At 37.6% G+C, this 21,807-nt stretch overlaps 1 protein-coding gene across 1 annotated transcript in view; it reads left to right on the top strand.

The window, feature by feature from the left end:
* Window positions 1-21,807, top strand: part of phyhiplb (phytanoyl-CoA 2-hydroxylase interacting protein-like b) — a 38,114-nt gene that overhangs the window by 10,348 nt on the left and 5,959 nt on the right. Inside the window, exons 2-3 of the mRNA XM_028468571.1 lie at window positions 17,932-18,128; window positions 20,954-21,128. Coding sequence (XP_028324372.1) covers window positions 17,932-18,128; window positions 20,954-21,128 — 372 coding nt within the window. The remainder of the gene's footprint in view (window positions 1-17,931; window positions 18,129-20,953; window positions 21,129-21,807) is intronic.

Below are 21,807 nucleotides of genomic sequence, written 5' to 3' on the forward strand. Positions count from 1 at the left end.
TTTTTGGCATTTGAAGTTGTTTCGCCCGTTTTTATGCCTTACTATAGCCTATCTTCCGTTTCGAGGCTTGGAAATTTTTTTGCCCGTTTTTATGCCTTACTATAGCCTTACCTCCGTTTCGACCCCTGAAATTTTTTCATCTGTTTTTATGCCTTACTATAGCCTTACTTCCGTTTTGAGGCCTTGAAATTTTTTTGCTTTTTTTTATGCCTTACTATAGCCTTACTTCCGTTTCGAGGCTTGGAAAAATTTTTCCCCGTTTTTATGCCTTACTATAGCCTTACCTCCGTTTCGACCCCTGAAATTTTTTCACCTGTTTTTATGCCTTACTATAGCCTTACCTTTGTTTTTGGAGGTGTTTGAAGTTGTTTCACCCATTTTTATGCCTTACTCTAGCTTTACCTCCGTTTCGACCCCTGAAATTTTTTCACCTGTTTTTATGCCTTACTATAGCCTTACTTCCGTTTCGAGGCCTTGAAATTTTTTTGCTTTTTTTTATGCCTTTTTTATGCCTTCTGTTTCGAGGCTTGGAAATTTTTTTGCCCGTTTTTAGGCCTTTGTTTTTGGCATTTGAAGTTGTTTTGCCCGTTTTTATGCCTTACTATAGCCTTACTTCCGTTTCGAGGCCTTGAAATTTTTTTGCTTTTTTTTATGCCTTACTATAGCCTTACTTCCGTTTCGAGGCTTGTAAATTTTTTTGTCAGTTTTTATGCCTTACTATAGCCTTACCTCCGTTTCGACCCCTGAAATTTTGTCACCTGTTTTTATGCCTTACTATAGCCTTACTTTCGTTTTGAGGCCTTGAAATTTTTTTGCTTTTTTTTATGCCTTACTATAGCCTTACTTCCGTTTCGAGGCTTGGAAAATTTTTTGCGCCCGTTTTTATGCCTTACTATAGCCTTACCTCCGTTTCGACCCCTGAAATTTTTTCACCTGTTTTTATACCTTACTATAGCCTTACCTTTGTTTTTGGAGGTGTTTGAAGTTGTTTCACCCGTTTTTATGCCTTACTATAGCCTTACTTCCGTTTCGAGGCTTGGAAATTTTTTTGCCCGTTTTTATGCCTTACTATAGCCTTACCTCCGTTTCGACCCCCTGAAATTTTTTCACCTGTTTTTAATGCCTTACTATAGCCTTACCTTTGTTTTTGGCATTTGAAGTTGTTTCGCCCGTTTTTATGCCTTACTATAGCCTTACTTCCGTTTCGAGGCCTTGAAATTTTTTTGCTTTTTTTTATGCCTTACTATAGCCTTACTTCCGTTTCGAGGTTTGGAAAAATTTTTGCTTTTTTTATGCCTTCCTATAGCCTTACTTCCGTTTCGAGGCTTGGAAAAATTTTTGCCCGTTTTTATGCCTTACTATAGCCTTACTTCCGTTTCGACCCCTGAAATTTTTTTGCCCGTTTTTATGCCTTACTATAGCCTTACCTCCGTTTCGACCCCTGAAATTTTTTCACCTGTTTTTATGCCTTTCTATAGCCTTACCTCCATTTCGACCCCTGAAATTTTTTCACCTGTTTTTATGCCTTACTATAGCCTTTCCTTTGTTTTTGGCATTTGAAGTTATTCCGCCCGTTTTTATGCCTTACTATAGCCTTACTTTCCGTTTTCGAGGCTTGGAATTTTTTTGCCTGTTTTTATGCCTTACTATAGCCTTACCTCCGTTTCGACCCCTGAAATTTTTTCACCTGTTTTTATGCCTTACTATAGCCTTACTTCCGTTTCGAGGCCTTGATTTTTTTATGCCTTACTATAGCCTTACTTCCGTTTCGAGGCTTGGAAATTTTTTTGCCCGTTTTTATGCCTTACTATAGCCTTACCTCAGTTTCGACCCCTGAAATTTTTTCACCTGTTTTATGCCTTACTATAGCCTTACCTTTGTTTTTGGCATTTGAAGTTGTTTCGCCCGTTTTTATGCCTTGCTATAGCCTTACTTCCGTTTCGAGGCCTTGAAATTTTTTTGCTTTTTTTTATGCCTTACTATAGCCTTACCTCCGTTTCGACCCCCGAAATTTTTTCACCTGTTTTTATGCCTTACTATAGCCTTACCTTTGTTTTTGGCATTTGAAGTTGTTTTGCCCGTTTTTATGCCTCACTATAGCCTTACTTCCGTTTCGAGGCCTTGAAATTTTTTTGCTTTTTTTTTATGCCTTACTATAGCCTTACTTCCGTTTCGAGGCTTGGAAATTTTTTTGCTTTTTTTTTATGCCTTACTATAGCCTTACCTCCGTTTCGACCCCTGAAATTTTTTCACCTGTTTTTATGCCTTACTATAGCCTTACCTCCGTTTCGAGGCCGTGAAATTTTTTTGCCTATTTTTATGCCTTAATATAGCCTTACTTCCGTTTCGAGGCCTTGAAATTTTTTTGCCCGTTTTTATGCCTTACTATAGCCTTACCTCCGTTTCGACCCCCGAAATTTTTTCACCTGTTTTATGCCTTACTATAGCCTTACCTTTGTTTTTGGCATTGAAGTTGTTTTGCCCGTGTTTAATGCCTTACTATAGCCTTACTTTCCGTTCGAGGCCTTGAAATTTTTTTTGCTTTTTTTTATGCCTTACTATAGCCTTACTTCCCGTTTCGAGGCTTGGAAATTTTTTGCCCGTTTTTATGCCTTACTATAGCCTTACCTCCGTTTCGACCCTGAAATTTTTCACCTTTTTTTATAGCCTTACTATAGCCTTACCTCCGTTTCGAGGCATTGAAATTTTTTTGCCTATTTTTATGCCTTAATATAGCCTTACTTCCGTTTCGAGACTTGGAAATTTTTGTGCCCGTTTTTATGCCTTACTATAGCCTTACCTCCGTTTCGACCCCCGAAATTTTTTCACCTGTTTTTATGCCTTACTATAGCCTTACCTTTGTTTTTGGCATTTGAAGTTGTTTTTCCCCGTTTTTATGCCTTACTATAGCCTTACTTCCGTTTCGAGGCCTTGAAATTTTTTTGCTTTTTTTTCATGCCTTACTATAGCCTTACTTCCGTTTCGAGGCTTGGAAATTTTTTTGCCCGTTTTTATGCCGTACTATAGCCTTACCTCCGGTTCGACCCCTGAAATTTTTTCACCTGTTTTTATGCCTTACTATAGCCTTACTTCCGTTTCGAGGCCTTGAAATTTGCTTGCTTTTTTTATGCCTTACTATAGCCTTACTTCCGTTTTGAGGCTTGGAAATTTTTTTTGCCCGTTTTTATGCCTTACTATAGCCTTACCTCCGTTTTAAATTTTTTTACCTGTTTTTATGCCTTACTATAGCCCTACCTCCATTTCGAGGCAACTGAAATTTTTTCGCACTTTTCGATGCCTTACTATAGCCTTACTTCCGTTTCAAGGCTTGGAATTTTTTTGCTTGTTTTTATGCCTTTCTATAGCCTTACTTCCATTTGGAGGTGTTTGAAGTTGTTTCACCCATTTTTATGCCTTACTATAGCCTTACCTCCGTTTCGACCCCCGAAATTTTTTCACCTGTTTTTATGCCTTACTATAGCCTTACTTCCGTTTCGAGGCCTTGAAATTCTTTTACTTTTTTTTATGCCTTACTATAGCCTTACCTCCGTTTCGAGGCTTGGGAATTTTTTTTGCCCGTTTTTATGCCTTACCTTTGTTTTTGGCATTTGAAGTTGTTTCGCCCATTTTTATGCCTTACTATAGCCTTACTTTCCCGTTTCGAGGCCGTGAAATTTTTTTGCTTTTTTTTTATGCCTTACTATAGCCTTACTTCCGTTTCGAGGCTTGGAAATTTTTTTGCCCGTTTTTATGCCTTACTATAGCCTTACCTCCGTTTCGAGGCTTGGAAATTTTTTTGCCCGTTTTTTTTGCCTTACTATAGCCTTACCTCCGTTCGACCCCCGAAATTTTTTCACCTGTTTTTATGCCTTACTATAGCCTTACCATTTGTTTTTGGCATTGAAGTTGTTTCGCCCGTTTTTTATGGCCTTACTATAGCCTTACTTCCGTTCGAGGCCTTGAAATTTTTTTGCTTTTTTTTATGCCTTACTATAGCCTTACTTCCGTTTCGAGGTTTGGAAATTTTTTTGCCCGTTTTTATGCCTTACTATAGCCTTACCTCCGTTTCGACCCCTGAAATTTTTTTTGCTTTTTTTTATGCCTTACTATAGCCTTTCTTCCGTTTCGAGGCCTTGAAATTTTTTTGCTTTTTTTTATGCCTTACAATAGCCTTACCTCCGTTTCGAGGCTTGTAAATTTTTTTGCCCGTTTTCATGCCTTACTATAGCCTTACCTCCGTTTCGAGGCTTGTAAATTTTTTTGCCCGTTTTTATGCCTTACCTATAGCCTTACCCCTCCGTTTTCGACCCCTGAAATTTTGTCACCTGTTTTTATGCCTTACTATAGAGCCTTACTTCCGTTTTGAGGCCTTGAAATTTTTTTGCTTTTTTTTTATGCCTTACTATATAGCCTTTCTTCCGTTTCGAGGCCTTGAAAGTTTTTTGCTTTTTTTTATGCCTACAATAGCCTTATTACCTCCGTTTCGAGGCTGTGTAATTTTTTTTTGCCCGTTTTCATGCCTTACTATAGCCTTACCTCCGTTTCGAGGCTTGGGAATTTTTTGCCCGTTTTTATTGCCTTACCTTTGTTTTTGGCATTTGAAGTTGTTTCGCCCATTTTTATGCCTTACTATAGCCTTACTTCCGTTTCGAGGCCTTGAAATTTTTTTGCTTTTTTTTTATGCCTTACTATAGCCTTACTTCCGTTTCGAGGCTTGGAAATTTTTTTGCCCGTTTTTATGCCTTACTATAGCCGTCTACCCTTCCATTTCGAGGCTTGGAAATTTTTTTGCCCGTTTTTTTTGCCTTACTATAGCCTTTACCTTCCGTTTCGACCCCTGAAATTTTTTCACCTGTTTTTATGCCTTACTATAGCCTTACCTTTGTTTTTGGCATTTGAAGTTGTTTCGCCCGTTTTTTATGCCTTACTATAGCCTTACTTCCGTTTCGTAGGCCTTGAAATTTTTTTGCTTTTTTTTATGCTTTACTATAGCCTTACTTCCGTTGAGAGGTTTGGAAATTTTTTTGCCCGTTTTTATGGCCCTTACTATAGCCTTACCTCCGTTTCGACCCCTGAAATTTTTTTGCTTTTTTTTTATGCCTTACTATAGCCTTTCTTCCGTTTCGAGGCCTTGAAATTTTTTTGCTTTTTTTTATGCCTTACAATAGCCTTACCTCCGTTTCGAGGCTTGTAAATTTTTTTTGCCCGTTTTCATGCCTTACTATAGCCTTACCTCCGTTTCGAGGCTTGTAAATTTTTTTGTCAGTTTTTATGCCTTACTATAGCCTTACCTCCGTTTCGACCCCTGAAATTTTGTCACCTGTTTTTATGCCTTACTATAGCCTTACTTCCGTTTTGAGGCCTTGAAATTTTTTTGCTTTTTTTTATGCCTTACTATAGCCTTACTTCCGTTTCGAGGCTTGGAAATTTTTTTGCCCGTTTTTATGCCTTACTATAGCCTTACCTCCGTTTCGACCCCTGAAATTTTTTCACCTGTTTTTATACCTTACTATAGCCTTACCTTTGTTTTTGGAGGTGTTTGAAGTTGTTTCACCCGTTTTTATGCCTTACTATAGCCTTACTTCCGTTTCGAGGCTTGGAAATTTTTTTGCCCGTTTTTATGCCTTACTATAGCCTTACCCTCCGTTTCGACCCCCGAAATTTTTTCACCTTTTTAATGCCTTACTATAGCCTTACTTTTCCGTTTCGAGGCCTTGAAATTTTTTTTGCTTTTTTTTATGCCTTACTATAGCCTTACTTCCGTTTCGAGGTTTGGAAAAATTTTTGCTTTTTTTATGCCTTCCTATAGCCTTACTTCCGTTTCGAGGCTTGGAAAAATTTTTGCCCGTTTTTATGCTTACTATAGCCTTACTTCCGTTTCGACCCCTGAAATTTTTTGCCGTTTTTATGCCTTACTATAGCTTACCTCCGTTCGACCCCTGAAATTTTTTCACCTGTTTTTTATCCTTTCTATAGCCTTACCTCCATTTCGACCCCTGAAATTTTTTCACCTGTTTTTAATGCCTTACTATAAGCCTTTCTTTGTTTTTGGCATTTGAAGTTATTCCGCCCGTTTTTATGCCTTACTATAGCCTTACTTCCGTTTCGAGGCTTGGAAATTTTTTTGCCTGTTTTTATGCCTTACTATAGCCTTACCTCCGTTTCGACCCCTGAATTTTTTCACCTGTTTTTATGCCTTACTATAGCCTTACTTCCGTTTCGAGGCCTTGATTTTTTTTTGATTTTTTTATGCCTTACTATAGCCTTACTTCCGTTTCGAGGCTTGGAAATTTTTTTGCCCGTTTTTATGCCTTACTATAGCCTTACCTCCGTTTCGACCCCTGAAATTTTTTCACCTGTTTTTATGCCTTACTATAGCCTTACCTTTGTTTTTGGCATTTGAAGTTGTTTCGCCCGTTTTTATGCCTTGCTATAGCCTTACTTCCGTTTCGAGGCCTTGAAATTTTTTTGCTTTTTTTTTATGCCTTACTATAGCCTTACCTCCGTTTCGACCCCCGAAAATTTTTTCAGCCTGTTTTTATGCCTTACTATAGCCTTACCTTTGTTTTTGGCAGTTTGAAGTTGTTTCGCCCGTTTTTATGCCTTACTATAGCCTTACTTACTTCCGTTTCGAGGCTTGGAAATTTTTTTGCCCGTTTTCATACCTTACTATAGCCTTACCTCCGTTTCGACCCCTGAAATTTTTTCACCTGTTTTTATGCCTTACTATAGCCTTACTTCCGTTTCGAGGCCTTGAAATTTTTTTGCTTTTTTTTATGCCTTACTATAGCCTTACTTCCGTTTCGAGGCTTGGAAATTTTTTTGCCCGTTTTTATGCCTTACTATAGCCTTACCTCCGTTTCGACCCCTGAAATTTTTTCACCTGTTTTATGCCTTACTATAGCCTTACCTCCGTTTCGAGGCCGTGAAATTTTTTTGCCTATTTTTATGCCTTAATATAGCCTTACTTCCGTTTCGAGACTTGGAAATTTTTTTGCCCGTTTTTATGCCTTACTATAAGCCTTACCTCCGTTTCGACCCCCGAAATTTTTTCAACCTGTTTTTATGCCTTACTATAGCCTTACCTTTGTTTTTGGCATTTGAAGTTGTTTTGGCCCGTTTTTTATGCCTTACTATAGCCTTACTTTCCGTTTCGAGGCCTTGAAATTTTTTTGCTTTTTTTATGCCTTACTATAGCCTTACTTCCGTTTCGAGGCTTGGAAATTTTTTTGCCCGTTTTATGCCTTACTATAGCCTTACCCTCCGTTTCGTCGACCCCTGAAATTTTTTCACCTGTTTTTATGCCTTACTATAGCCTTACCTACCTCCGTTTCGAGGCCTTGAAATTTTTTTGCCTATTTTTATGCCTTAATATAGCCTTACTTCCGTTTCGAGACTTGAAATTTTTTGTGCCCGTTTTTATGGCTTACTTATAGCCTTACCTCCGTTTCGACCCCCGAAATTTTTTCACCTGTTTTTATGCCTTACTATAAGCCTTACCTTTGTTTTTGGCATTTGAAGTTGTTTTGCCCGTTTTTTATGCCTTACTATAGCCTTACTTCCGTTTCGAGGCCTTGAATTTTTTTGCTTTTTTTATGCCTTACTATAGCCTTACTTCCGTTTCGAGGCTTGGAAATTTTTTTTGCCGTTTTTATGCCTTACTATAGCCTTACCTCCGTTTCGACCCCTGAAATTTTTTCACCTGTTTTTATGCCTTACTATAGCCTTACTTCCGTTTCGAGGCCTTGAAATTTTCTTGCTTTTTTTATGCCTTACTATAGCCTTACTTCCGTTTTGAGGCTTGGAAATTTTTTTGCCCGTTTTTATGCCTTACTATAGCCTTACCTCCGTTTCGACCCCTGAAATTTTTTCACCCGTTTTTATGCCTTACTATAGCCTTACTTCCGTTTTGAAGCTTTTTATATTTTTTTTGCCTGTTTTTATGCCTTACTATAGCCTTACCTTCGTTTCGAGACGTTTGAATTTTTTTTGCTTGTTTTTATGCCTTACTATAGCCTTACTTCCATTTGGAGGTGTTTGAAGTTGTTTCACCCATTTTTATTGCCTTACTATAGCCTTTACCTCCGTTTCGAGGCTTGGGAATTTTTTTGCCCGTTTTATATGCCTTACCTTTGTTTTTGGCATTTGAAGTTGTTTCGCCCCATTTTTATGCCTTACTATAGCCTTACTTCCGTTTCGAGGCGTGATATTTTTTTGCTTTTTTTTTATGCCTTACTATAGCCTTACTTCCGTTTCGAGGCTTGGAAATTTTTTTGCCCGTTTTTATGCCTTACTATAGCCTTACCTCCGTTTCGAGGCTTGGAAATTTTTTTGCCCGTTTTTTTGCCTTACTATAGCCTTACCTCCGTTTCGACCCCCGAAATTTTTTCACCTGTTTTTTATGCCTTTACTATAGCCTTTACCTTTGTTTTTGGCATTTGAAGTTGTTTCGCCCGTTTTTATGCCTTACTATAGCCTTACTTCCGTTTCGAGGCCTTGAAATTTTTTTTGCTTTTTTTTATGCCTTACTATAGCCTTACTTCCGTTTCGAGGTTTGGAAATTTTTTTGCCCGTTTTTATGCCTTACTATAGCCTTACCTCCGTTTCGACCCCTGAAATTTTTTCACCTGTTTTTATGCCTTACTATAGCCTTACTTCCGTTTCGAGGCCTTGAAATTTTTTTGCTTTTTTTTATGCCTTACTATAGCCTTTCTTCCGTTTCGAGGCCTTGAAATTTTTTTGCTTTTTTTTTATGCCTTACAATAGCCTTACCTCCGTTTCGAGGCTTGTAAATTTTTTTGCCCGTTTTCATGCCTTACTATAGCCTTACCTCCGTTTCGAGGCTTGGAAAAATTTTTTGCCCGTTTTTATGCCTTACTATAGCCTTACTTCCGTTTCGAGGCTTGGAAATTTTTTTGCCCGTTTTTATGCCTTACTATAGCTTTACCTCCGTTTCGACCCCTGAAATTTTTTCACCTGTTTTTATGCCTTACTATAGCCTTTCCTTTGTTTTTGGCATTTGAAGTTATTCCGCCCGTTTTTATGCCTTACTATAGCCTTACTTCCGTTTCGAGGCTTGGAAATTTTTTTGCCCGTTTTTATGCCTTACTATAGCCTTACCTCCGTTTCGACCCCTGAAATTTTTTCACCTGTTTTTATGCCTTACTATAGCCTTACTTCCGTTTCGAGGCCTTGATTTTTTTTTGATTTTTTTATGCCTTACTATAGCCTTACTTGCGTTTCGAGGCTTGGAAATTTTTTTGCCCGTTTTTATGCCTTACTATAGCCTTACCTCTGTTTCGACCCCTGAAATTTTTTCACCTGTTTTTATGCCTTACTATAGCCTTACCTTTTTTTTTCTGCATTTGAAGTTGTTTCGCCCGTTTTTATGCCTTACTATAGCCTTTCTTCCGTTTCGAGGCCTTGAAATTTTTTTGCTTGTTTTTATGCCTTTCTATAGCCTTACTTCCATTTGGAGGTGTTTGAAGTTGTTTCGCCCATTTTTATGCCTTACTATAGCCTTACCTCCGTTTCGAGGCTTGGAAATTTTTTTGCCCGTTTTTATGCCTTACTATAGCCTTACCTTTGTTTTTGGCATTTGAAGTTGTTTCGCCCGTTTTTATGCCTTGCTATAGCCTTACTTCCGTTTCGAGGCCTTGAAATTCTTTTGCTTTTTTTTATGCCTTACTATAGCCTTACCTCCGTTTCGACCCCCGAAATTTTTTCACCCTGTTTTTATGCCTTACTATAGCCTTACCTTTGTTTTTGGCATTGAAGTTGTTTCGCCCGTTTTTATTGCCTTACTATAGCCCTTACTTCCGTTTCGAGGCTTGGAAATTTTTTTGCCCGTTTTTATGCCTTACTATAGCCTTACCTCCGTTTTGACCCCTGAAATTTTTCACCTGTTTTTATGCCTTACTATAGCCTTACCTTTTGTTTTCTGCATTTGAAGTTGTTCGCCCGTTTTTATGCCTTACCCCAGCCTTACTTCCGTTTCGAGGCCTTGAAATTTTTTTGCTTTTTTTTATGCCTTACTATAGCCTTTCTTCCGTTTCGAGGCCTTGAAATTTTTTTGCTTGTTTTTATGCCTTACAATAGCCTTACCTCCATTTTTTGTATTTGAAATTTTTCCACCCGTTTTTTATGCCTTACAATAGCCTTACCTCCGTTTCGAGGCTTGGAAATTTTTTCGCCGGTGTTTTTATGCTCTTACTATAGCCTTACCTCTGTTAGAGGCGTTTGAAATTTTTTTCGACCGTTTTTTTCGCCTTACTACAGCCTTACCTCTGTTTTGAGGCGTTTGAAAAAAATTTTGCCCATTTTTATGCCTTACTATAGCCTTACCTCCGTTTCGAAGCTTGGAAATTTTTTTCGCCCGTTTTTATGCCTTGCTATAGCCTTTACCTCCGTTTTGAGGCGTTTGAAAATTTTTCGACTGTTTTTTCCGCCTTACCTCTGTTTTAGGCGTTTGAAATTTTTTTTTGGACGTTTCAAATTTTTTCGCCCGTTTTTTATGACTTACTATAGCCTTACCTCCGTTTCGAGGCTTGGAAATTTTTTCGCCCGTTTTTTTGCCTTACTATAGCCTTACCTCTGTTTTATGTCCTATTATTTAAAATACTGGTTGTCTAGCGGTCAGAGAACAGGGTTGAAGTAAATGTTTTAGGAATAGAGGACCAGGGTTCATATCCCCGGGGAACCACTTTTGGGAAAATTAACACAGAGAATGCATTGAGAAATATTTTATTACAAACATGATTATTTTTGTAGAGAAATACAATATTCAATAATTGTCGTGATTCATTGTCATTCACCCGAGTGCCACAAAACTTCCCAACAGACACAAAAATGCAGTGCATCACAATTTATGTGGTGAAGATACAGCTACCTGTGATTTTAAACCTTGCCAGTAGGTAACCACCTACTGTGCACATAAAATTTCGAGAAATGAACCATTTCTAGAACCAATTGGCTCAAGTGTCACGATGCCTCATGATGATTCCTTCACCATCACCTTCTTACCATAGCCTTTTCTCAGTTGTTTGACATTTGAAATATTTTTGCCCTTTTATGCTTTATCTCAGAAAAATTGTGATTGTTATGCCTTACCCATTCGTGGGCGTTTTTTTATGTCTTAAAAAAGCCCCCCCCTACCTCCATTTTTTTTGCCTGTTTTAATGCCTTACTATATAGCCGTACATTTTTTCGCCGTTTTAATGGCTTAATATTGCCTACCTCCGTTTTGAGGCATTTGAAATTGGTTTTTAGGGTCCTATGATAGCCTTATATCCAAAAAAAATATTATTTTTATGCATTTCTAAAGAAAATACAATGTTCACACAAAGTTAATAAAAGAGGTGAATTAAAAGCTTATCTGTATAAAAGTGTCAAGGAGTCAATGGAGTTAGTGCAGCGTAGAGCCAGCGGCAGAGCGTTCCACAGTCTTGGTGCCACTGCCTGAAATGTCCTATCGCCATGTGTTTTATAGTGAGTGTGTGGGACGAACAGCAAATAATGGCCTGCTGATCTCAGAACACGAGAGGAAGAATGTGGTTGCAGCAGGTCAGAGATATACTGTGGAGCTTGACCATGTAGGGCCCTAAAAGTTAAAAAAACTAAAATTTTCAAATCAATATTAAAATTTATTGGCAGCCATTGAAGAGAAGCTAAGACCGGAGTAATGTTTGATCTTCTATTTGTGCTAGTTAAAAGTCTGGCTGCGGTGTTTTGCACTGTCTGGAGATGACCCAAAGCTGACTTGTTTAAACAAATAAAAAGACTGTTGCAGTAGTCCAAACGTGAAGAGATAAAAGCATGGATAATCATCTCAAGCTCTGCTTTTGACACCAATAGTCTGAGTTTTAAGATGTTCTTGAGGAGATAAAACAGTTTCTAACCAACTGTTTTGGAGTGATGCTCAAAAGACATTGAAAGAGAGGACACCCAAATTTCTAACGGATGTTGTATCGGAAAACCTTAAAAATCTTGTGTTTTTTTTATTTCTGGGATTCTTTGTCTGCCTGTAATCAAAGTTTCTGTTTTTTCATTGTTTAATTGTAGAAAATTGTTTTGTAACCATGTCTTGATTTTTGTCAGACAGTTTATTAAACTAGATAATTTATGAAATGAAGAAGCTTTGAAAGAGAAGTATATCTGGATGGCGTCCACATAGAGATGATAAGATATAGCATTAAAACGTCTTTTGCCCAAGGACAAAAATGTACAGGTTCGTTGTATCCAACATTATTCTATTTAGGCAAACACTGAGAGATCTCTTGGATAAATAGGGCGTAAAACCATTTTAAAAACAACACAAGTAATGCCAAACAAATCCTTTAGCCAGGTTAACATGACACCATGATCAATAGTATCAAAAGCAGTGGAAAGATCCAGTAGAACCAGAACTGTTTTCTCCAGCATCTGCTGTCATCAAGATGTCACTAGAAACCTTCTGTAAAGCAGTTTCTGTAGAATGAAATTTGCGAAAACCAGACTGGAAAGGATCCATCACATTATTTTTTCCAAAAAAAATCTGTAAGGTTGCTCAGCTACTGTTTTTTCCAAGATCTTTGACATGAAAGGCAATTGGTTTTCAAATACAATTACAATCATTATTAAGTCATAATTGTAACTAAATATAAATTACGTGATTAAAATCATATTTGACCCCAACCCTGGTACATGGTGTAGCTGCCATTAGTTGAAATCCATTCTCTTCTCTCTCTTTGTTATGAACTGTTAGTTCCTGATATACACATATGGTGTAACTGGAGAAGCATTAGGAGAGTGTATTATAGGCGTGCATTCAAACAAGGTTTTCATTGATTCTTTTGGAAAGGTATCACAGACTGTGGAGTGATACCCAATAGAGCCATTGAAAGGGTTAAATCCATCATGTTCATAATATCTACTGTATCTCCTCTTTGTCCACTGCTGTGCATAACCACACACACACACACACACACACACAGACAGCGCACATGGAGTGTAGTGTGACTCAGCAAAAATAATCTTACACGTACAAAGTTATAGTAAGTGCACAGAGTGGATTTATTTTGTCCCTGATGATTTGACATCCCTTTTACATCTCTTGGGACTCCTTTTACCGTGATCATGTAAAACAAATGGAAAGAATGGAAATCAAGTTCTGACAAGATCTTTTTTCGCTTTCTTTTTTAAAAAACAATCAGGCTCCAATGAGGAAATATCTTACATGCATGTTTTGGACAATATCATACATTAACGCTATTTTCCACCAGAAAATGGGTTACTGAATATGTAGAAAGTGTGACAAACAAAAAAATATGTCCAATTCAACCGATAAAGGTGTTCAAAATCACTTGCTATGTGTTTTTTAGTGATTGTTTAATCCTGTGGTTAAAAATGAATGCAGAGCTGTGTTTATATTGTGTTGTGACGAACAAGCGGTTCAGATTATTATGACCGCACTGGAATCTATACAGGTCCTAAACAAAGGCAGGTTTAGCTGATGGTGTATTAGTTAAACTGGTGGTCATTTTACCTGGTGACACATCTTCAATCACACGGCTGTGCAAAGTTTCATGCAAAATGAGGATGAGTGAGGATTGGCAGTAAGTTTAAGGTTTCCTAACCAATGTTTTGGGACCATATCACTCTATTCCATGATATTTATTTTGTTACACAGGTGATTGATGGTCTAGCAATGTGGCTAACTTTGCTTTTGCGACGTAATCTTGCACGATTTCAGCATAACTATTCCAATTTTGTATATCATCTGAAGCATATTTAAAAGTTAATAACAGTAGTTTACGTTATTAACCATATTTAACATGTTTGGCATGATTTCAAGGAGTTTTAATAGTCACTAAAGTCATCAATTAGGAAAAGATGTTGAAATGGAAACCAAACAGAAAAGTATATTATGACATGGAAACACTGAAACAGATTTTGGGAAATTTTGAAAATCCGAGGCCATACATCCCATCTTTAAAATGTGATTTGTTCATGTTAACCAGCTGTATATATCTGTATAATCTAAGATGAAAAGCTGACTTTTTAGCACAACTTTTTTTTCCTTCCATAAATCATTAAGAACTGTGTAAGCCTTTATCTCGGGTATTTATTCTGTACTGTTTTGTCTGAGCTTTGTTGTGTGAGTAATCGGGTCCATCTATGAGATAATTAATCGGGCATTAGAGTAACGAGTGATTGGATCAGCCCTATGGGCTCACATTGGAGATTGTTTTCAATGGGAGACTTCACTGCATTTAAAGGAACAGAAGGAACAGGTTTTTCTGTGTGATGTTTGCCTTGGGTTCATGTTTATAGTCAAACACTGCAGGAAAGCCGCAGGTTAAAAAAAACTGACAACAACTACAATACAGATCTAAATCCTAGGAGTTATTTGGACATTTTTCCTCTTTCAGGGCAATAATCTGCATCTTTTTTTTTTTTTTTTTGGTCAAAGTTCAGCTTAGATTGGACCGCTCCATGCTGACATGTCTGACCATTTTCAATCACAGACCTGCAGCGTCATGGTGTGTTTTTGACCCTCTTAGCCTGAGCTAAGCTATGAGCTCAGCCAGGTTTCAGTAAAGTAAGACAGTTTTAGATGCAGACCAACCCCAGGATTAGATTTGTACACAAATTAAGGTTTACGTCCAATGCTGGGTTGTCAAATTGGGGATTTGACTGTTTGACCTTTCAGCATTTTTTTTTTTTTTACTCCATTACCCACAATGCACTTCTCACTATTATGTAATAGTGATTTCACAGAATCAAAATGTGCAAGTCCCATTATTCATTGGGAACAATGAGCAGTTGTTTGGGTAAAGACTGTAACAATAGGAGGTCTTTAAGTGATTATTTTGTGTAATCTGCTAATTGTGATTAGGAATAAGTCAATGGGGGGTCTGATTAGGTTTTGTAGTTAAAAACACACACATTTGTCTGTGAAGGATGGTTTTTTTTTTTTGGTCACAAGTGAAGATTTCGCATTAGATACTCAGAAGTAGCTTTTGACTTATTAGAGGTAGAGATTACCTTCCTGGCTGGCTGCTTCCTTAAACGAATGCACTGCTGGAGCTGAGCAGAGCTGAGGTTACATAGATGAGTCCACACAACCAATTATGGGATTTTTCTTTCATCTAACCCTCATTCCTTGATGAACAGAGAGGAATTTCTCACACTTCAGTGCGTTTGCTATTGTCATCTCCCCCCCTGCGCTACCCCAAACACTGCATTAGTGAATTTTACTCACTCGTGTTGATACCGAGGGTGCACACACAGAAAACACATTGTTGCCATGCCAAGTGGGCGTCTCACTGTGCCATGTCAGCACTACAAAGCCTTCATTCAAATGTGTTCTGACATCTTTCTGTGGCCCTCAGAGACGTCTGGATGGCAGTTTATTTTTCTTTTTGTTTTTTTGCTACACGTTCCTCCACAGGAACCAGTATGTGCACAAAAAGCTTATTTGCTTAAAGGTAAACATTATCACCTGGCTGAGCTTGTTTGTCCGTTTCAACTTGATCGGTGAATAGAGGTCATCCCATAATGCATTGCTTCAACATGTTGCTGCACGCCTTAAGGCTTTATCTGGGATTCAAGTGTTTGAAATATTAAACGTTGCATATAATCAAGAAAGAAAAAGTGCATTTGGCACTGATGTGTCACCATGGCAACGTATGTGGTGGGTGCACTTGTGTTTGCACGTGTTTTAGTTCTGCAGTAGCTGTTTGAGAAATAATTCCCACGGTCGTGGAGTGGTTGATATATTCAAAAAGAAATAGAAAGAGACGAAAGAAGGGATTAAATAGGTCGCAGGTGTTTGCTAAGAGATCCAATTATATAAAGGTTTTAAAGGTGTATTACACTCATTTAAATGGATACAGATGTGGAAAAACTAAACACATTCAGCAAATAAGCTACAAAACCTATGAATAATTCATCTTTTACTCAGTATGTTGTTTAAAAGACGATTATTTTCCATTTCTTTTAAAGTGCCCATGTTGCGCTAAATCAACTTTTCTGTGCTGTAAACATAATAAAAGTGCTATTTGATCTTTATACACATGCTCACAGTGTTTTTTTCATTGATTCCCTCAATCGTTGGTTAGAGGGTGATTTGCTCCTTTTTTACTGCAGGGTGAGCCCAAACACCTCGCTCCAATTTGATGACGCGTTCCCACTTTAACGACGAATTCGACGCGGCACTGAGAAGGCACGCCTCCAGGAAGCTCTCTGCCGTGATTGACATGTAAACAGACATGCCCATGAATGTGCGCATTGAGCATGAGCTTGACTACGGAGTGGGTGAGAGGAGGGCGGGCTGTCCTCTGGCCCTACGTCACCGGGGAGGAGGAAGTCAGTGAACCGTCTATAGACACGCCCATTCATGAATATGCATAACTAGGACACAAATCAGCCCGTTTGTGTAGAGTTGCTCAGAAAGTGACTTTTCAGAGGTTAAAACTCTGGAAAACAGGCGAGTTTGGGAAAATAAACCTCAAATACTATGTTTTTGGGGTTCTTAGAACAAATGGAGATGGCTGAAATAGCAAGACATGGGACCTTTAAAGAATCCTGAAATTCCACCGATCAAATTATCTACATCAGTGATATGTAAGGTTTCATTTATTCAGGCAATTGTTTTTCAGAAAATGTAAACAATCTAGAGATTGCTTTCATGTGTCCTTATGAGTTATTTCTGGGCGTGGCCAATCTGAGCGTTCAATGAAAGTGGTCAGTAGATGCTTTGACGCTTTCCTTATTAAATAACTCATAGGGAGGGATACATCAAAGCATGATACATGTTTCGACTGCCAACTGTCAGTCTTCCTCAGAGGAATCTAGTGATTGCTTTGATGTATCCCTCTCTGTGAGTTATTTCATCAGGAAAGTATCAAAGCATCTACTGACTACTTTCATTGAATGCTCAGATTGGCCACGCCCAGAAAGAACTCATAAGGACACATGAAATAGGGATGAAACGATTCACTCAAGTTCCAATACGATACGATTCTCTCCCGATTTATTTTACAAAATTAGACTGCAGACAAATGATGACTAAAAAATATTTTTAAAAATTCTTTGAAAAAAAAAAAATACTGTACTATTTCCTTTTATCTTTAATTGTCAAAAGAATCCCTTGATAAACTATGCAAAACAATGCAAGTTAATTAAAAATAAATCCTGAATGAAATAAATAAAGAAATAATACAAATGATGAAGAAGCCTATTCATTTAAATTCTGGCTCTACAGTAAACTATGCAAAACGGCATAATAGTTCCTTTTCTTTTTTAAAATGCAACTGAAAATGTATTTTGTGCCTTAACAATTGGATTTTAAAGCAAATCCCATATCAAAGAAATAATGTAAATAAACACTATACCTTTCATTTTCTCTCTTGTTTCTCCCGTTCCTCTCTGTGCTCCTCTTACCTTGGATTTCACATGTTCTTTCTTTCTCACCTTTTTCACTTTGTCTTGGGGAAGCCAAAATGCTTCCACACGTCTGATTTAAAACACGGTGGTGCGTCCTGAATTTCAAATTCTAAGTAGATTGCGCCCTTTCCTGTAAAGAAAAAATATATATATATATATCGGTGTGAACCGTGACACCTTTGAATCAATTTTTAACTGCCTCACGATTAATCTTTACATCCATAACATGAAAGCAATCACTAGATGCCTCTGAGGAAGACTGACAGTTGGCAGTCGAAAACATGTCAGGACATCTAATTTCCTCAATACAAGTTGTCTGAATAAATGAAACCTTATATATTATTTCAAAAAAGAAGACAAGATTAACTTGGAATTATCTATATCAGGTTACCTGTAAGTCAAGGTTACCAAGAAGAACTACAAAGCAAATATGTATTTTTCACTCTCCATACTGTAGAAAGGATTATTGAACAATGACAACATTCCTTATTGTTTTTTCTACAGGAAGTAAATCCCAGGACGGCAGCATCTCAGAGATGGAAGAGCTCCCCGTTCCTCAGAACATCAAGATCAGCAACATCACCTGCGACTCCTTTAAGATCTGCTGGGACATGGAGGCACGCAGCAAGGAGCGCATCACACACTACTTTATTGACTTGAACAAGAAGGAAAACAAAAACTCAAACAAGTTCAAACACAAGGTAAAGCCTGAGTCAAACAGACGGATAAACACCTTTAAGGGGAATGCTGTAGTGGGATGACTCAGCAAACTGCCACGTTCCCAGAGAATACAGCAATTAACCAAAAGCATGAATTTAGGCTTGTTAAAGCTTTTTTAACAAATCCAATTAGAGCTCACAACAGTTATTTGATCCATGTTTACCTACAATAAAATCCTGGAATAGTAAACAATATTTTTGTGACTCAAGGATCATTTAAAAAGAGTTATTGGGTCGTTCTAATTAATATGTATTCCGTTTTACACTCAGGAAAGCTTTAAGATACTGTACATGTTTGTAAAATTCTGAGACGCTGATTAAAAACTGAGTAACTCACTTTCTTTTTTTCTTTTTTATAATTTTATAATTCTAAATTTGATTACAAATTGATAATTTAAAAAAATATAAAATCGATTTGATTTTTATTATTCAATCAATCAAATTATTGATATTGCACGTTTCTTACAAATTTAATTGTAGATCAAAGTGCTTCACAGAAATGTGCTTATGTGTTTGCAATAGTTAAAAATGATAATGTTGATTATTTATGTCTTATTTATCAACAGTGAGCTGCTGAATTATTTGACTTCCCTTTTGATTAACACCTCACCTACACTATTGTGTAGTGTAAATGAAATATACAAATCAGCAGGAATCACCTGGTTTTTATTACAATTTCAAAATGTAATTGTTTTTTTGGAAATTTAAGAATGGACTCATAATCGTCAGTAATAAAATCATGATTAGTCGATTATTGATAAACAACTGTATTGTATACTTTCACTTTTTCAAATAGAATCTAGTTAATAATGATAACAAAATGCAGCGAGCTGGCACCACTTGTTAATAATACTGGCAACTGTGTATTTATAATACAGTATAACAGACATGGTCAAAAACTTGTTTTAATTTCATTCAAGACATTAAAACAATTTTTTTTCTCCTCTACAACTGAAAAAAACTAAAGAAAAACATGAATGAAAAGGAAAAGAGAAAAATAAAACATAACATCTGCACCTTCATAAAAAGTTCATTACATTAAATTAATTGACATTGACCAAAGCTCACCTGAGACTCTTGGGATAAAACAGGACACACACACGTCATCAATGCAACTCTGATTGTTCATGTGGCCACTTACAGTAAAATGTAATACTTTAAGCAGTCATAATAAAACCATGTAAAGCAAATTCAGCCATTTTCTCCTAAACACATTAAATAGGTCATAAATTTATTTCCTTAAAACATGTAAAAAGCAATTCAACCTTTTGTAATTTAGGAGTGGAGCTAGGCTTCACAAACTGTGTTTCAAATTTCTGTGTTCAGGATTTAATGGGCGGGTCAAAAATCATAGCCGCGTTTTGTAACGGAGCCATCATTAGCATAATCTCGACCCTGCTGCTGAAGTGTATAAATAAATTCAGCTAGCTAACCAGTCAACCAGCTAGCTAACCAGTCAACCAGTCAGCTAACCAGTCAACCAGTCAGCTAACCAGTCATGTCTCCTCCAGAGTAGCGATAATAACAGTAAACACACACCTTTTATCCGTGATTGACTCCGTTTGCCGGTGCTTCACGTGTGCTGCAGCCTTGAAAAGAAATAATACAACTCTGGCACTTTTTGTCTCTGTTCTCTCTTTGACTCAATCCACTGTAGAAACAACTCTCATATTGCTCCACAAAAAGTTAAAACAAGCGGCGTCGAGTAGAAAAGGCAGTGACCGGGGCCTCGACGCGCAGTCAGGATTTTTGGGAGTCAGTTTCTGGCTCTTTTCAAATTTAGCTCATTTAATTTGGCTTAATGACATGTTTCTGTGGTGTGACAAATTAATAACACAAATGTATTTCTGCTTTACACAGACTTTAAGCTTTTATCACGTTTCTGAATACCTAGAAAGTAAATTATGCTGTAAACATCAGGAGGGACTATTACACTTTATTCATGAAGCTTCAAATGAGTTGTTGATGCTAAAGCAGCATTTTACTCTACTAATATTTTCTTGATGAAATGAAAAAACTAATTTGAAAGTGTTTTTGTTCCCAACATTGCCTGTGATAAAGTAATATTATCTATCAGGACACTTATTATTATATCAGCCTCATTTCCTCTGCTCCTTATTATACTTCCTGGGTGTTTGTTTCTCATCATTTTTTGCTCCGTCACAGAGAGTGACCACGTACTAGGGCTGTGTTTGAAATCGCACACTCTGTACTATACACTATAAACTCAATGAGTATAGCCTTTACTGTTTACTATGTAGTATTATTAGGATCAGGACCATTCCCACTGAAGTATACTTCCAAGAGATGCTTTTGTTTTGAAAAGGGGATGTTTGATTTTTTTAGCTTGAAGCCAGGTCCGAGGACAATTTTACATTTCACTCGCAATGCATCATGGGGCAGTCAAGTATGACTAGTGTGCCCACCGTGCATACAAAGGAAATGTCCTCATATAATATACATCTGGGTATTTGTCACATACTCAATCTTTTCATACTATCTAATGTGAACGCACTACATACTCATTTTGATGTCAGACTTAGTATTGAGCACTAGAATAGTACGTTAGTATGCAATTTCAAGCACAGCCTAGTGTTTGAGTTTTGGTGCAGCAGCAGCTCTGCTGGTGTCTAACTCTGTTGCTTGGCAGGGACTCTCGAGCCAATCAATGAGCTTCTATGATTCAATAATGCTTCGATGGAGTTCATGAATAGAATAGTTTATAATTGTTACCTGCACCAGCGACATATAAACTGTGCTTGTTCCCAATCAGGAGTCAGTAAATCTTCCTTTTTTTTTGTCTCCAGGACGTCCCGACTAAACTGGTGGCCAAAGCGGTGCCACTGCCCATGACGGTGCGGGGCCACTGGTTCCTCAGCCCACGCACAGAATACACTGTCGCCGTCCAGACCGCTTCAAAGCAAACCGACGGGGACTACGCTGTGTCTGAGTGGAGCGAGATCATCGAGTTCTGCACAGCTGGTGAGTAATACACTGGTACAGGGATTTACATTTTGAATGCAGAGTTTTCAGTTTGCCTCAGAGCATGTGAATAACAGAGGATGATAATGAAAGTCAAGTTGAACACTGGAAATGAAGAATAGAGCACAACATGGAAAAAAGAAGAAGAAAATAATGGATGTAAGGAGGGAGGAGGGGAGGAAGTGGAAAAAGACAGATTAAAGGAAGGAGAGCAGTGCTGTATCTCTGGATGCAGAGGTCACACAGTTCAGCATCATTGACTGGAGGCTTAGAGTGGGGGAGGGGTGTGGCGGAAGGCAATGATGGCATGGAGACTCCTGGGTGCAATTTATTATAGAGAGGATACAGAGGCTCGTCCCTGAGGCTTTGCTGCTGGACATCATGTTTTCGTCATTTATCTTCCAGTCTTCATTTTTAACGCTGCTGCATAAATACATGCTAATATAAATGTTTGGTATCTCTCATTTATCTGAGCACTAGAAACAAATGCAGCTCATGCTTTTATTTTAATTATCCTGTAGTTAAAGTAGATTAATAATAAATACAAAATACTAAGGGTGTAAGAAAAAAATCAGTATATCACAATAATTCACAGCACGATTATTGTATCGATCAAAAAAATAAAATAAAATCTTGCACTTTATCTGAGCTGTCATGACAGTAAATTTCCTCACTGTGG

Source organism: Gouania willdenowi, chromosome 15 (genome assembly GCF_900634775.1).
Source record: "Gouania willdenowi chromosome 15, fGouWil2.1, whole genome shotgun sequence".
Classification (NCBI taxonomy): domain Eukaryota; kingdom Metazoa; phylum Chordata; class Actinopteri; order Blenniiformes; family Gobiesocidae; genus Gouania; species Gouania willdenowi.